The sequence below is a fragment of the Achroia grisella genome, unplaced genomic scaffold (genome assembly GCF_030625045.1).
Source record: "Achroia grisella isolate CSIRO2021 unplaced genomic scaffold, CSIRO_AGI_Agris_v1 utg3600, whole genome shotgun sequence".
NCBI classification, from domain to species: Eukaryota; Metazoa; Arthropoda; class Insecta; order Lepidoptera; family Pyralidae; genus Achroia; species Achroia grisella.
This window is the reverse complement of record NW_026712819.1, coordinates 617,379-636,042: the sequence shown is the minus strand read 5'-3', so window position 1 is coordinate 636,042 and position 18,664 is coordinate 617,379. Positions and strand designations below refer to the sequence as shown.

Here is an 18,664-nt window from a genome sequence, read left to right as displayed (position 1 = left end):
ATAAAATATTTAATATAAGTAAAAAATAGAAATAAAAATATTTTACAAAATAAATAAATATATTATGTATTACATTAAGAATAATACAAAAGTATTTAAGTATGTATATTAGCCGTTTGTACAGGATTTTTTATTTATATGTAGCATAGCATTGCTATATTTATGATCACATATATAGTTACGCTATTGTTTATCTTATTATCGATGGCACAATATTGTTGATGTCTTTAGATATCATGATGGATTGGTTTTCGCATAGAGCATAATGTTGAACAAGAATTATTTAAAACAGCAAATTATATTATTATTATTTATTTATACATATTATTTTCTCGATAATCTTCGTTATTATAGGTTAGAGGCTACGTGTCGTACTGACCAACTAATTATAATATGTTTAATAAATTGTTATTTCATTGTCCAATAAAAAATTACGCACGATACGACAGGTATTTAATATTATTGCTATTTGCAGTCGTATTATTATGATTTATATTTACATTTTTAACTTTTATAATAGTTTTAAGATGTTCAATATGTAAATTCAATATCTAATTTACGTTACTCATTACAGTTACTCATTGCAGTATATACAGTATTATATTAATATATATTTCTGTAATGTTGATAATGAAATAAAACAGTGTTATTTAATAATAATAGTCACATTATAACAATGCTGTAATAGAAAGATAAACATAATAATAATAATATTAACGACCGCAAGCAGTTATGAGGAAAAAACTGAAAAATAATAAATTTCGAATGAAGTCTATAAATAATAGAAATATTGAATATTTATCATATAACACGATATAAATGTCAGTATTAAAATAATTTATATTGCGTTTATTTTAAGAGTATAAATGTAAATTTATTTGTACCATTTACAATTGTTATAACAAAACAACAATGTAAATGTAGTGGTTCACACGTTAGGGGGAGAGGGGCACGTAATGTTACGTCATATGTGCAAATGGCGTCCTCTAAACTAGAGACATCTAAAATGGCGACAATTCATTTTAAACCAATTGTAGCTAGCTATAGAATCAAAAGAATTTGTGCACCAATTTTATTTGAGGCCAACTATTATCTCTAATGTTATATTTAGAAAATAAAGTTGTGTAGTGCGTCAGCGTATCGTGTGTATTACATAAATGATTGTTACATTAAATATTTGTGTTTGTAATTATTGTTTCATTTCAGGATACATTTCAACGTATACCATTTGATAGATGGAATACACTTTATTTGCATCATATAACTATAGAAAAAAACACTCAATAATATGTAAAAGTACTTTATAAATACAATACAATAAAATAAAATGACAGGATATATTTGTATTTGTCACCATATGATTGTGAATTATAAATTAATACTTACTTTATAAAACATATGTCCATATCAAGCCAGGAAATTGTTAATTAGCAGGCTATAATTACGTAGTAATTATTATAGTGATTAAAATAGTTAAACGGGGTTTAACATGAATAATTTTATGGTAAATAAAGGTAAATACCTCTCTCGAAGTTTCGACCAGGTTGCTTTAGCCGTGCCCATGACAATTTCTATGTGTCTGTGATCTTCTTTGGCATTAAAGATTAGCAGTACTATAGAATACTTTTGGAATATCGTCTAAATAATTCAGATGCCCTTTGTGGCAATATACCACAGCTTTTCGCTATGATTGCATTCAACATTTACTAATTCTAAAGGTTAGCTGCTAGAGACTACCATATGGCATTAAGCTCGCCTTTTGTACACTTTTTATAATAAAGAATAAAAAAAACATTACTTACGTATTTGTAATAATTTTGTTTAGAGCCTATGAAGTGTGAAATAAGTTTTCAGATATATGGAACGTGGAATATATCCGTTAGCCGATACCATTTTGGTAAGCGTTTATTGCGAACCTCAATTTTTATATACTTATGTTTCTACTAACACCACTGGTATATAAGTTATAGCACTGAGCCATTGGGTATTTTTATTTCAATTGTATGCATGAATTGGTTGTGTGATTTTTAAAAGTTTGCATAGAAACTGTCATTTTTTTATATATCCTAACTCTACTACTAATGTCTAATATAGTATATATTACTACCTATGTATTTTTAACCTGGTTACGGGATTACACGTGTTTCACTTATTTGGTGACAAAACAGCAATGGTGCAAGCATATGGTGTTACTGCGGCCTACACAGGTTTCCTAATTGTAACAACTTTATTATGTATACATTTTTTAATTTTTACCATTTTTAACTTATATTTTATTATCAAGCGTATGCTGCAGTTGCAATATAATGATAATTTTCTTATTTATCTATTTCTTTTTGTGATGTTCAATTATTTTTTTACTTCATATCTTCATACTATTGTACTGTTTTTGTAAATGCACTATTCTTATTAATAACACTAAAACTTAATATTGTGGTGGGATACAGCACTAATATTATTTTGTACTAGATTTTCTTCTTAGAGCTAATTAATTTAAGTTAATCAGTAACAATTTCAATAATAAACGCGAGTTCAAACACTAATATTATAATTTTTCTGAATAGCTAATTAATTTATTGTATAACTCTGCAATTTGAGAACCAAAGAAATTATAGAATCAGAAATATATTGTATTTAATATATAATATAAATAACATAAATAAGCATTGTCATCTGAATATGTTGATTTTCAAGATTGAACCTCTTTATTTATACTTTGTGATTATTTCTTTTTTATATATTTTCAAACGTACAGAATGTTTGAAATCTTGATTGACATTGATACTCTTTTGTTTTCTCATTTTTTTTATTAATATGTTTTACGGCTCTAATATAATATATAAGTCCTTTTTAGTCGAACTTAACGTAATTTATCTTTTGCCAGTATACAGAAGCAAAATTGCTTAATTTTATTTCACTGGCCATAATATATAACTGAGAAATACGTAATATTCTCCAATATACTTTTGAATTTGAATTTATACAATTAACTTATTATTTATACAAATATCACTATTTCTGTTGAATATTTTTTTTGCCTGATTTGTAACTATTACTTTATTGGACTTCAATCTGCCCATTCTTATTTTATTAAGTTACTGATATATTATTATATTATTGAGTATAAAATGGGAACTACATTTTAAATTAACTGTATCAATACATTGTTGAAAACTGTATTGAATTGCATGATGTAGTTGTGTGAGCCTATACAAACAGACAAACTTAAATTAAAAAAACTGTTATTTTGGTTTATTTTTTACTCTAATAAAGACACCATTTTTTGTAATATACATACAACAGATATTACTTTTTTTATATGCAAACATAAATTTTATAACCTAATGTTCTAATTTTGAATGGTAACAGTATTTTGTTTACCATTGAAATTTACGAGTCAAGTGATGGTGAACACGAAGAGAAATATGAAAGAATGTACATTTTATTAGAACTTCGTTTCTTTGTTTATTATTTATTGATTGCTTCATTAAATAATTAGTTGCTTTGACATAATTTTAGTAAACTACTAACAAAGGTTTTGGTTTTACATTTATAAATATAGTTATATGTATATGGCCAATAATATTAGGAAAGTTAAACTGAAAATGTTGCTGGAATTTTGTCTATCATTTCTAATATTTCTTTTATTAATGTTCAGCATTTTTAATACAATTTTTTTTTATTTCAGTGCCCGTGCTGTGTCACTGTAGTTGGAGATATTTTAATGATTGCTGAAGATATCTCGAAGGTAAATACCTTTGTGACTACTACGAAATAAGGATATTTGATTGGTTACAAAAAAAAATTAATAATACTGGACAACAAGCATACTTGAAATGAATAAAAATATATGTACCATGCGAGGAATCGAACCCGCGACCATTGGAAGTGAAGCGGTGTGCTATACCGCTAGACCATCTTGCATGGTAAAGTCATCGTAGATACATAGTAAACATTATTTTTGCAAATAAATATGCTTTTAATAATAATATTTTTTTACATAAATAATTATTATTTTCTATTAATTTTTAGTGTCCATGCTGTAAGGTGAGAAACAAGCGGAATATTTGTAATAGAAAAGAGGACTCAGGAGTAATAAGAAACCGGAGATCGATAACAAATTCTTCGTTGGGGATAAAGGTAATATAATTTTGATTCAACAATACATCATTCTATGTCATTGTATATCGCTGCAAAGCCGGCGGGTGTTGTTAGTTGTATATTGGTTATATTACAAAAGTAATAAAGAGCATTCTAAGAATAAACTTGTAATCTTTGCGGATGCAATACTTGAGATTAAAAAGTTCGATGGTTACATTTTAAATTAGTGTAACAGTGGGTAAACCAGCCGAAAAACAAATACAAACCAAATTACAGCGAGACTGGTGAATTATATACGTCACATGTTATGTGTGTTGCTGTATAAGAAATAGAAATAATCTTTATACAAATAAACTCAATATAGTTTTTCATTCAATTACTAAATAAAATCAATAAGCAATTTTGAATAGTCATATTTGTCTTATTCATTCGGAGCGCAGTTTTATCACAAGAAGAATGAGCAATACGAGGGCTTGCTCACAATACGATAAATAAAATGTCAGTCTAAATTCTATACACTGGGCGTTTCAAGATAGCGGACGATGGCGGGTTTGCTGAAATAATACAGTTATGTAGAAAATGAAAGTATAATATAACATTTGTAATATTTTTATTTTATTTTAGCCTCACTCGGATATTGGAGGTATGATATATGCATTTGTAAACGTTTTTCGAGAACCAACAAATTACTCAGAAATTCAACTTGATTATGTAAGTATTACAATAAATTCGGATTTAAAGTTCTAATGCTCGTTTGCACTGAATATATATAATATATATTATAGAGAGGCAAGATTTGATTGTTTACTTGCATTAAATATAGGCTCCGAAACTAATGTCCGATTACAAAAATTAGAATTCTACATTATCCCTGATAAACATAGATCATAAAATAAATAAAACGATAGAGATCAGTATGAAAAATTCGATAATTTATTTATTTAAGTTAATCCTTTTTAAAAGGCCGACAACGTACTTGCAATTCCCCTGGTGTTGCGGGTGCTTATCGGCGGCGGTAATCACTTACCAACAGGTGAGCCGCATGCTCGTTTCTCCCCTGTGTTATATAAAAAAAAAATATATTTAAAAAAGCAATAGTGTTTACTAAATCAATTCTTATTATTATTAAAAAATAATAACTATGAGCAATTAAAAATAAGTCCATTTGTTATACTAGATACTAATAAAATTAAATCAAAGATCATCAAAATATCACATAAATAATAATCGGAAATGTCTCGAATATGTTCAAATTATGTGTACTAATGTAAACAAAGATGAAAGCAGTTTAAAACTGTATTGGTTTAAATTGGTTTAACATTTCTTTTTAATTTTCAGTTAACCAATGCTATTATAAACGCTATTAAATTTCACGATCAACCGCCTGCTGATTTGTTATACATATTCGACGTTTACAGTTCAAAGGTACATTTGAATGGATTAAAAACCGTAATAAACAGCAGTCATAATATAACATTCTTGATAGCTGATGCTACACCAGAACATCCGATCAGAGGATTCCGGTACATAAAGAATACTGACTTGAACGATACCAAAAGTAATTATAAATTCTTGACTGGTAAGTTTAAAAAGATAATTTCATATCAATACAATAAATATTTTTAGCTTTACTTTCTTTTTTAAAACTTTAATCGAAAACGATACTATAGGACTGATTCACACAGCGTCAACTAGTCCCAAGCATGTGTTATGGATACTAGACAACTAATACATATACTTAAACGTTGTTTTTTTTTATGCTACGATTGTGGCAATTGTTTGTGAATACATAGATAATTGTACCCTGTACAATACAAGCAACAATACTCATGAGTACACCGTTTACTTCACGGCATCATGTGAAGTTAATAATGGTACCCATGCTTTGTACCCTCTAATTTCACTGTTGTAGAGCAGATTTATATAGGTATATATTTCGTTAAAGAGTTTGATCTTACCCTTCAACCGAAAATATAGCTTACAGAGCAATCTTATATTTATAAGTGGAAGAGCAAGCTGTACGACCACACGTGGTTGTTCAGCTCGATTGGGCCGCTCGAACCGGGAAATACCACACCTCGGCAGAAAACCGGCGTTAAGCGATAACGCGTTTCGCATGGTGAGCTGTAGGTTCCGGACGCCACCTCCCCCTCCTCCTAGCCCTTTCCCACTTCCTTCCCCACCCACCCTTTCTTACATACCATGGCAGCGGAATATAAGAGATTTTTACCCCAGGGTGGTACCAGTAACCATGTTACTAGAGAATCCACCTCTGAGAGATCACACCCAGGCTGCCCTACGTATTCTGGGGTGGGCAATACTCCGCTAAATTTGGCCAAAAGGAAACCGAGCAAATCTCCATCGGCGTTTCCTTGCTTATAGTAAGTTTTTGCAACATCAGGGGAATTCATTCCAATCTCAACGCCGTCCACCACCACCTAGAGACGGCGAGGCCGGCTTTGCTCTTCCTTACGGAGACGCAAATATCCTGTCCCGACGAAATTTCGTACCTGACCTATCCTGGATATGAATTGGAACACTTCTTTGCCACGATCTACTGGTCGACGTCGTGTTTGGCATTTTAAGTCGGCAGATTGGGATAAGATGCGAAGTTTTTTTGCATCTTACCCATGGGGGCGAGTTTGCTTCTGCTCTGATTTGCTTCGCACTGAACGATCCTGATGTAATAGCTGAATCTGTCATAGATGTAATACTTCAGGGAATGGAGATGTTTATTCAAAATTCCCAGGTACCTGTCGGTGGTAGATCTCAGTGCTGGTATGGCGGATCCTGTAGATCGGCGTCTCGCCATAAGCAGGAATGCTTCCGTGCCGGGATTGTAGCTGTGAAGTCGAGTGATCCAGATACCAGTGCCCATAAAAGAAAGTATAACTTCGCTTCCAGGTCCTTCAAAAGAGTTATAGCCACAAGAAAGTCGGAGCATATCAGCAGAATTGGTAAGAGACTGAACAGCCTTCCATCTGGATCCCGGGCTTTTTGGTCTCTTGCCAAAGCTGCTCAGGAAAATTTCTGTCAGCCATCTTTTCCACTACAGCGCAGAGAGGATAACTCGTTGGCCCAACATGCTAAAGAGAAAGCCGATCTCCTTGGGTCTCTTTTTGCATCCAACTCGACACTGGACGATAGGGAGTAATCACCACCGGTCACCTCGCGGTGTGAGACTTTTATGCCAGAGGTAAAAACGTAGGTTTCTTTTCTCCCTAGATATCCACAACAAGTCAAGTGGGCCTGACGGTATTCCTGCTATTGTGCTTAGGACGTGTATACCTGAGTTGACTCCGGTACTAACGCGTCTTTTCCGGTACTGCTACTGAGGCCCTATCTGTAACTCTGATTATTGCGAAGGTCTTTGATCGGGTTTGGCACAAAGCTCCTCTTTCAAAGCTACCATCCTTCGGGTTGCCTGCGAAGTTATGAAAATGGGTCACCAGCTTTCTCGCTGATCAGAGCATCAAGATCGTTGTCGATGGTGCTTGCTCCGACCCACACTCTGTGAATGCTGGTGTTCCACAAGGCTGTGTGCTATCTCCGAACAGAGTCGGAGTCTTCTACATATCAATGACATGTTACAAATCAACAACATTCATTGCTATGCGGATGACAGTACCGGAGATGCCTTGTACAGCGGCCATGCTAATATGTCGCAGGCAAAAATTATAGAGTATCGGAATAAATTTGTGTCTGAAATCGAAACTTCACTCCATCAAGTTTCGGGTTGGGGTCAGGAAAATTGTGTTCAATTCAACCTCACGAAGACACAAGTTTGCGCGTTTACGCTAAAAAGATTCCATTTATAGTATCTTCTCAGTTTCAAGCCACTCTCCTTGATGTGAAGTCCAATCTCGAGGTCCTTGGCATTGATATATCCAGTGACGTTCAGTTTTGCGGTCATTTGGAAGACAAGGCTAAAATAGCCTCAAAAAAGCTTGGTGTACTCAGTAGAGTGAGACGGTATTTCACGGCGGCCCATCGCTTGCAATTATACAAGGCGCAGATCCGGCCGCATATGGAATACTGTTCTCATCTCTGGGCGGGAGCACCACAATACCAGCTACTTCCATTTGACCGCATTCAAAACCGAGCAGCCAGAATCATTGGTAATCAACGTCTATGTGACAGACTCGACCCATTGGCTTTGCGGTGAGATATTGCATCTCTGTGCATTTTCTACCGAATATATCACGGGGAGTGTTCTCAGGAATTGTTCGGATTAATACCAGCTGCTGAGTTTCACCACCGTACCACCCGCCAGAAACTGAAATACCATCCTGATCATCTGGATGAATGGCGGTCTTCCACAGTGCGGTTTTCTAGAAACTTTTTGCCACGCACAATCGTGGAAACAAATTGTAGAATCATCTTCCAGCAATGATATTTCCGAACCGATACGATATTGAAACCTTCAATTTATTCCTTTTTAAAACGCCGACAACATACTGACAATTCCCTTGGTGTTGCGGGTGCTCATGGGCGGCGGCAATCACTTACCATCAGGTGAGCCGCATGCTAGTTTGTCCCTTGTATTATAAAAAAAAATCTGCTTTGCGACATATATATATCGAAGAGAGAAATGTTTGAAAAAGCTGGAATTCTGGGCGCAGAATACCTTTATATTCCTGGTTTAAACATTATGTAATCCATCACTACATTGGGACTATAAAGTTTCACCTTCGTAGACTTTGTACAAAGTGAAACAAAAAGCAGACGGATTTTGCCTTACTACGATTTTAGGATATTATTATATGTAAAGAAGAAAAGATGCTATATATGCATTTTAATTTTTCAGAGGAATCAAATCGTGAAGAGTTCTTGGATAATGATTCTAAAGTTGTGGTTCTATTACCTGAATCAATAAATAAATCACCGCATCGCATTAGTTTCATCGTATTCGAAGAGGGACTATTCCATGAGAATACGAACAGCAGCCTTACAGTTAATAGCGTAGTAGTTGATATTAATATTGACAATGTGACCACTTTTGAGAATGGAGAGGTAAGTTCAGTAAAATCTATACTTCTACTTCACCACACAGATTAAAGAAATGGAAACAAATGTTTTTAACACCGATACGAATCGTAAAAATTAATACGAATTATAATTATATCACCCTTATAACCATGTCAATCGTCTAATAAACCTCAATTTGTTATTAGACTATTTATTGCTTATTTTTTAATCGAGTTTCTTCATTTGAATGAAATTATTAAAGCACTACAACTTGTTAAGGATAGTTTTTAGTAAGTAAATTGGAAATATCATCTAATGTTTAATTTCTTAGGTGATAGACATTCACCTAAGACCTTTCATAGAACGACCACCCCGCGGCTCTGTTCGGAATTGCGCCTACTGGAAGTTTCTAGAAAATGACACTGGATACTGGTCCACGGAGGGTTGTACCTTTGTCAAAACTAAGCCCGGAGTTATGGATATTTGCCGTTGCAACCATTTGACGCATTTCGCCGAAGTTCTCGTTCCGCGGACACTATTTTCAAAACGCAACGAGGATATACTAGAAATACTATCCATAATAGGGTGTGGTCTTTCTTTATTTGGTGTAACTGTAATTATGCTTACAGCGCTAGTATTTCCAGCATGGCGAAAAGAATTCGGTAACAAAATTTGGCTACAATTGTGCTTTGCAATATTCCTTATATCTCTTTGTTTTATCTTTGTAGTACTTGTCAAGGTAGATGAATATGATATTCAGTGTATGATTGTAGGTGCAGTATTGCATTATTCAGTTTTGAAATCTTTCTGTTGGATGTTGGTATCCGCTGTAATAACATATAGAAAACTGGTTGTAGTTTTTACTACAGACGTTTCTCGAAAACTTTTAAAAGCCTCTGCTTTTTCATGGGGAGCACCAATTGTTATAGTGGGTATTCTCTTTGGAGTAGATCCACTTTCTTACGCGGGACAATTTGAAGACAAGTCCCCCAGTGGTAAATTTTGTTATCCATCCGGCCTCGGACTTTGGTTGGCAGTCTACGCACCTGTTGTTGTTATATTGGTATCAAACACGATACTATTTATCTTAATAGTTCGTTCTGTTTTTGCATCTAGGAACATACAGGCGCATAGAGATCCAAAAGAAGCTATTAGGAGCGCGCGCGTTAGTTGTTTTCTTGTATTTTTATTCGGTTTGCCCTGGTTATTTGGCATTTTTGCTAACTATCTTATAGCTACTTATATCTTTACTTGCACTGTAACTTTACAAGGTTTTGTGCTATTTATTTTTATTGTAGTAGCCAATAAAAAAACCAGAGATATGTGGCTGGATAAATTGAATATAAATCATAGCAGTAAAATTACTGAGACTACTCCTACGAGTGTGAATAGAAGCGTAGGATCGAGATTAAGAGATATATTTTATGTAAAAACCAGTGATCCATCGAGCGTAAGAGATACATCTGTGGAAACTGAAAATATGATAGAATTGACAGATAGAGCTCCTAAAGCAAATTAAGATCTATGAAGATTGGAGACCAGTAATCTCACAATAAAGTGTTTTTCTCGTCTCATGTTTCTCAGTTCTTTTTATAACTGTAATAGTCAATGTGTTGACATTACTTTTTAGTATATTTTGTCTCGAATCTCTTTTTTTCTCGAATAATGCTTTTCAATGTATTAAGTACATTACGATTATATACATCTTTTATCGAATATATATTTAATTTTGCTTTTCTTTAATCAATTGCATGCGCTTTAAAAAGTATTACATTTATACTCGTAGTTATAATGGAATGTCTATTAGTAATATTTCGTTTAAAGTATTTTAATAGTAATAATATTTTGACATCATATTTCATTACCAATCCAGACTCAGACGAACTGGAGTAAAATCTCAGCCCTCGCTTGGTTAGGACAACGTTTGTAGTAGTTGTATAATTTTCTCATGTATTCATTTACTGTAATTTGCATCTTATTTTTCATCATACTCAATATATAACTCTACTTGTATTAGTATTAATAATAATATATTAAAATTATCTTAATTTAATAATTATACTTTAGATATGTGACACTAGTTATAATTTCAATTGTTTTTTTAATAGCATACTCCAAAGCATAAAAAACAAACTAACAATTTTTTCGCTTTCAAAATTTGAAGTATTATTTATTCATTGTAATCCAAAAGTGTATACAAATTAAGTAGATGTTTAATGTATTACATTATTAAATTTTATATTAATCAATATTATTGTTTTTATTTACTGTTTCATTTAAGACTAGTGTTGTTCAATTGCGAAATAAAATTGAGATGGAGAAATAACTGAATGATCTTTCATAGACAATCTTGAGAACAAGAACAATATAAGCTTGAGAAAATCTAAACTTTAAAATAAATTAAAATATTGTCTTTAACATGTATAAATATTTAAAGAAGTTTGTTGGTAGTAGTAGCCCAGTGTACGAAATTTGACCATATTTATTTAAATTTTAAGTTTGAACATTATTAAGGTCCTAATTCAGATTACTGCTTTACACAATTTTCTTTTTATATAAGTTTTATATTTGCATATTTAGCGAGAGGTATTATAGTGTAATAAATGAATTTATTATGACATTCAGTAAGACTATAGATAGATAATATTAAAGACTTATTACTTAATAATCACTTATTCATAATTGAAAAGCTGTACTCTTGTCGGTGGAGCTCTCGCCACCTTCCATAATCTTCTATCAATCTTTTTAGTAGTCGATACGACGAGACTACAACCTTTTTCTTAACTTGCTTGGTATATCTGTGTCTTGGTCTTCCTCTTCCTTTCTTTCAATCTATTTTTCCTTCGATAATATTATTAATAATTTCGTCGTATCATATCAAATACCCCAACATTTTCCCCGCCTATTCTCAATAATATTTATGGTATCTGTCTCTTTTCTTTAATTCCTTTAAGTACTTACAATTCCAATTATGACCTGTAATAAATATTGCTATTCTTCAGTGCCTTCCCCATTTAGACCTTAGTAATCAATTAAATCCATATTAATATCATAAATATGAAAGTATGTACGCCTATCTGTCGGTCTGTTTGTTTGTTAGATTATAACGACAAAACGACTGAACGGAATTTAGTTTTATTGGACATGAAGATTGTATCTGAAGGAGGGCTGTAGGCTCGTTTCTATCTCTGAAAACAATCCGAAAGGTTGTGGCAATGTTATTATTATCTAATTGCTTACAATCATTATTATTTTTTATTTGTATATTATCTGCTTTATAAATTTTAATATGTACATATATATTATTTGTAATTTGTATCTGTATGTACTGTGGGCGCAACTAAACTTCAGCGCCCTAAACTGTTTCTAGCAGTATACTGAGATGTGTTCCACATTGACTCTGTTTTTTAAAGTGTATATTGTTGCTTTTATTTCTTATGTCATAATTGTGTAAAACGAGTTAATTAAAATATATTGCATTATATTCTACTTATTCAATATTATGTAGATCTTACATGTACGTGAACTTCCATTTGTGGGCCTTTGTCACGATTGTGTCTCCTTTACCACGTTTGGTAAGCATTTCGAGTTCAAATTTAACTAATACACTAACATTACTTGTATGAACTAACCATATATAGATTGCTTAGGCGCTGTAGTGGTTTAGCACACCGCTTTACTTTCGATAGTCGCGTGTTCGATTCTTTATATATATTTATGTTCATGAGTACGTTTGTTTGTATCAGTATGAGTATTTTCTATGTGTAATACTTAAACACATTACAAAAATGTGTTTAAGTATTCCTATCAGGCATCTAGTACGCATGACATAAGTGCATCATAGCTTGGGACTACTTTTTATACCACGTAGGTGGCAGCATCTACAAATGTACATACATGGTGCACGAAGTCACTAAAATCAAGCACAAAAAGCCATATTTAGTAGTAGATTTCATCTACAAATGTACAAAGACAAAGCGCTATCATTGTACATTTGTAGATGCTCTCTAGTAATGCTGATCAAACGCTTACTAATATTAGAAATGCGAAAGTAACTAAGTCTGTCTGTCTCGCTTTCACGCCAAAACTACCAAACCTCATTTAATGGGTTATTTGGCATACTAACCAAATTTCTTTTATTTTGGCATACTAACCATTTTTTTTTTTATTTTTATCTGTGTACCAAATTTCATTTAAGTGGGTTACATAACCCATTTAAAATAAAATTTGGTACACAGATAGTCTACACCCTGAGAAAGGATATAGGCTATTTTTAATGCAAAAAAGGGTTGTAAGGAGTTGAAAGGGGAAATGAAAGATTGTATGGAAGTATCGTCATTTTTAAAGCATTGTATGGAAGCATCGCCATTTTTAAAGCTAGAAGCTTGAAACCTATTTTTAAGATTGGTGATTAAATATAAATAAATATGATATTCATAGTTTGCAAAAAAATTACGCTTAAGGAGATAAAACAAAATAAGGGATGACAGTTTGTATGGAAAGTTAAAAAAAGAAATTTTTGAAATTAGAACGATGAAACTTTTTTGACTTTGACTTTTTACAAGTAGCCTAAGTACATAATTGCCACTAAAAGTCAATATTCCATGCGGTAGAAGTCACGGACACAGCTAATAGTAAATAAGACATATTTATTAATAAATTAATTAAATTCAGTATATTACGATATAAGTGCGTTATGATGGTTATAACGAGGCGGAAATTCAGCGCAGGTCAAAGGTGAGGGCGTAATCGAGCAGAGTGTCTACGCGCGTATATCCTATGATGTTTTACAACACATTTGATTCTAAATAATTTCAACCATAAAACTGTTTCTTTTCCGCTATTTTACTGTTTTATATCAACTTGCCTTCTGGCTGGCGACGCGCGGCTGCCAGTTCGTAATTGAACAAAATAGCAAATAGTACTTCATGGCTAAAGAATCTAAGGCAGTGGTTTGGGATTAGCACCAGATCCTTGTTCAGAACAGCGGTGGACGAAATTTAGATCGCCAGGATGATCGCCAACCTCCATTAGGAGACGGTACATAAAGAAGAAGAAGTAAATGGTGTGATTATGGAATATAAGTTCACTATTTGCGTATATAACGCACACGTGTTTTATAAACTGCTTTATGTATCGAAAATCGGTGAAATTTGATCCATTTTACGAACAAGTGTGTTGGAAAGAATTTTATTTGTTGTATCTATATTATTATTAATATTATAAAGCTCAAGAGTTTGTTTGGTTATTTTATCGCGTCCATTTGTCGAGGAAGGCTCTAAGCTATATAACATTACGTTACGACCAATAGGAGATAAAACGCAGACGAAGTTGCATGGGTCAGTTAGTCTTATATATAGGTGGTCACGAGTGAATACTTAATAATATATGACGAAAGTATTTACAAAATAAATTTATTTACATCTTTGAAGATTTTTGTCAGCTCTGTTTAACCTATATGTTCACCAATAATGAACAATATACAATATGTTAATTTCATCTTAATTTCTCTAATTGTGTTTATATTATATGTTCATAGAATAGAACACATATACAGACAGTTTTCGCCGCATTACGGTGTAATGTTTATATTGTTATTTTATATTCTTTATGTGGTATAAAATGTCCAGCAGTGGACGTCTTCCGGGCTGCGATGATGATGATGATGATGTGGGAACGACCCTTAGATCTTATAAACGCAACGCAACGGAATTTAATACAGCAATTAGCAATAGATAGAGGTTCAAGAGGAAGGTTTATATGTATAATACATGTACACCCGGGCGATACCGGGGCGGCTAGCTAGTATTATATAAAGATGTTGCGGTTTCATTTGCAACTATATGTAACATAGTTAAGCTCTTGACCTCTTGAATCTCTTCTTGAATCCTCTTGAATCAAATCAAGTCAAAATTCTTATTTAGTAGGATGTAATTTGTTTGTTTTTTATTCTTTAACTTTTTTTTTTCAGTGTATCTGTTGTCCAGTTGTGTTTGGAAATGTATTAATATACCAAGATGATTACAAGGTAAATATCATTATTAATAAAAAAATGAAATCACTTCAAATGTTTTGTAAAGATGAATCTTGAAATTCGTATTATAATTATTTACCGAAATATTGCATAGACATGGTGACAGTGACAATGGTTTTGGTGACAGTACCTTATGCAATATATTATTGTCTACTGCCAATAAATAATATTGTAGTTTTTTTTTATATTAAAATTTGAGAACTTTTGACCGCAATCTCAGCTGATGTTAAGTGATGATACGGCCAAATCATGATAACGGTGGATGGTGACTTTTGTATATGATTACTAGCTGTCCCGGCAAACGTTTTGCCTTAAAATAAAAAAAAAATAGGGGTGGACTACCCCTAACATTTAGGGGGATGAAATATATGATGAAATAGATGTTGGCTGATTCTCAGACTTACTCAATACTCTCACAAAATTTCACGAGAATCGGTCAAGCCGTTTCGGAGGAGTATGGGAACGAAAACTGTGACACGAGAATTTTATATATAAGATAAGGAGTACAAATTGTTTTGTGAACGTTAAAAAAAACAGTATTTTTTTTAATTGAAGAGATGGAGATTAAAGTAAGCACCACCATGTGCTATTACAATTTTCTTAAAAGGAAATAGTGTAATCAGAGGTCGGACCAGTTCTCACAAGTAGCGCCATAACAAGCTCTTCTGAGCTTGGGACTAGATGGCGCTGTGTAAATTGTCCAGGGTTATTATTATTATACTGAATTATTATATCAATTATATTTCAGTGTCCATGCTGTAAATTAAAGAAGGAAATGGTTATAAATTATAGAGAACACACGAGAGTGATCAGAAATAAACGTGAACTGTCTACAGATACGTCAGAGCCTCCGGTAAGTTGGCTTTTGTTATTTTTTTATACAATGTAGATATTGTTGCTTAAGAATACTAATAATATCCCAAAAATATTAAATATTTATGATAAGAGCAAGACCAAACATTCATGAGTTTTTACTATCCTTTTGTTCTTGTGAAAATAAAACAAATATTTTGTATTAATGTAAAGGATTTCGTATTTTCCCTCCATTGATATAGCTCAGAATGACAAATTGAAAATTAAAGTATTCTGTATTCTTTTTTGTAACAGTTATATAAAACAATGTAGCTAAATGAGGTTGCATACATTTATAAGTAACAACACCTAACGTCTTAGACACTGAGTATGATTATATATATTGGTCTGGGTGATTTCTGTATATACCTATTATGTATATAAAAATGTAACAAAGTATTTCTATCAACTGTCCAGTACCCATAACACAAGCTTATTAAAAATAATATATAACATGAAGGCAAATATCAACTATTATATTTCTTTTATAAATATGTACATAATATATATATAGATAAACAATTAGATCAAAACAAACATATCTATACATATAAAAAAAATTGGAGTGTCTGTTTGTAATATTGAAATAGCCGTTTTTTACTACACGCATATGAATTTAAATAAACACCAAAATAATAATTTTTACAATTTTTGTCTGTCTATCTATCTATTAATCTCAGAAATGGCTGGACCTATTTTGACGGGATTTTTTTGGCAGGTAACGGATGTATAAGGAGTAACATAGGCTACTTTTATTTTAGAAAAATAAAGTTAAATTCCACGTAGACGAAGTCGCGTGTACAGCTAGCATTAGATACAAATATAAACACATCGGAAGCAAAGATTGTCAAACCGTTAGAACATTGAAGTCAATTTGATATCTTTAAGTGTGTAATTTAATGTAACTTTCAGGATTCTCGTACCCAACATCTTTTAGTACTATTGAAAGAATTAGAACAGTATAATTCGACGAAGAAATATCAATTATTTCCCAAATTAGCTTCATTCGCATATGAAAATCGTATCAATGCAGCCAGTACTAATAACACTGGTCTATGGATAACCCTAGATGCTAAGTATGTAAATAATCATTGGTTATGCAAAATAACATATCAAAACGGCATACTGGAGAAGAGGTCCATATCCTGCGGAGGTAAGTTTATTTCGGATGCGGATATGAAATTATTTCGGATCATCCGTTAGTTTCGGATAATTTCGGTTAAGGATATTAATTGTTTAAGGAATTTCAAAAGTGAATTATAAATAGCTAATAAAATGGTTATATAACGTGTCTCAATTAGGCTCCCGCCCTATCTCATATTATCCGAAGCTTTTGTAGATTTTTTTTGTAGAATTTTATATTCTATATGTTATTCTGATGTATAAGCTATGTCATTGTAAAGTTTTATTAAAACCCGTCCAGTAATTTTTGCCTGAAAGAGGCAACCATCCATCCATAATAATAATAATAATGTATTTATTATCAGGCTTACTTGCCCACTTTATTAGTATTACAGATTTCTTATAATCAATGTTAGTACGTACAGACACAAAATACACACACAAAAATAAAATACAAATAATATCAAAGAATAATATAAATTAAAATAAAATATAAATTAAAATACATTCACATATAAATATAAAAAAAATCAGTATAAAAATCACCGCTGTACCATTCATTCCTTTGGAAATAGTAAAGCAGTGATTAACATACGCATAAACACAACTATACTTACAAACTTACGCGTTTATAATATTAATAAGACGATTTATTATTTATTTCAGAGGATATAAATTATGAGTGTATGCAGTTACTGCCACTGCAGACTATAGTGAAATCAGAATATACAAGTGAATTGAAGAACGTAATAAATATTGTAAATCTAGATCACGCTAGCGAAGATTATCCGACATTATTGGCTAAGATTTTCGGTTATGACGATGGTAACTATATAGAAATGGAACAACCGAATACACTCACAATAATCGACGGCACTGAAATAAATTCAACGGTAAGTGTATTTGTATAATAATAAAACGTGGTAAAAAATGCAGCAAAAGCTGAGAAAATGCAATAATAGTGTAAATAATAATAATAATAAGTGTATTACATAATCAGAGGGAGATATATAATATATATACATATATAAAAATCAATAATAATAATAATATATAATATTCTGTCGTCTTCATTTTATATCATCCTCATTTAACTCATCTACGCTTAGCTAAGGCCCGCGTGTTTGAATGTATTACCCCTGTAAAAAGGGAGATATATAAAACATATATATATAATAATAATAATATACAAAAAACACTTTACATCACCCTTCAAAAGGCTGCCATCTTAAATACCTGTCGTACAGTCCGAAAATTTATCGAAATCGATGAAAAGGATATAACACCAGTCACACCAGGCACACAATAAGTACACACACACTCACACATACATACACGCGCACACACACATACACACACTCTGCACTTACTTGGTTTCGGCCCGTAAGTGTGGGGAAAACCAGCAAAATCTGAGAAAAAAAATAATGAGAATTTTTGAAAAAAAAAAAAAATAAAGCAATAGAAGACCTGAAATTAAATAAACGAATATACATTCCACTACAAAAGGCTATTATCTTACATGTGCAATAGTCCGTCGCTTCCTAAATGCCACAGAATGAACCATCCAGCAAAATAAAGTAACGAGAC

At 32.2% G+C, this 18,664-nt stretch overlaps 1 protein-coding gene across 1 annotated transcript; it reads left to right on the top strand.

Moving 5' to 3' along the window:
- Positions 1-2,170: 2,170 nt before the first annotated feature.
- On the top strand, positions 2,171-10,588 carry LOC131843994 (adhesion G-protein coupled receptor G2-like). The gene is made up of 7 exons (XM_059192783.1): positions 2,171-2,218; positions 3,689-3,748; positions 4,033-4,140; positions 4,726-4,812; positions 5,440-5,680; positions 8,909-9,114; positions 9,401-10,588. The coding sequence occupies exons 1-7, from the start codon at positions 2,171-2,173 to the stop codon at positions 10,586-10,588; spliced, it is 1,938 nt and encodes a 645-aa protein (XP_059048766.1).
- Positions 10,589-18,664: the final 8,076 nt, after the last annotated feature.

What these genes read in the sequence shown, in the direction of transcription:
- LOC131843994 (XM_059192783.1), top strand. Translation starts at nt 2,171, where the DNA reads ATGGTGCAAGCATATGGTGTTACTGCGGCCTACACAGGTTTCCTAATT. An exon ending in ATTCTTCGTTGGGGATAAAG is followed by an intron (nt 4,141 to 4,725) that starts GTAATATAATTT and finishes ATTTTATTTTAG; the next exon opens with CCTCACTCGGATATTGGAGG. An exon ending in CCACTTTTGAGAATGGAGAG is followed by an intron (nt 9,115 to 9,400) that starts GTAAGTTCAGTA and finishes TTAATTTCTTAG; the next exon opens with GTGATAGACATTCACCTAAG.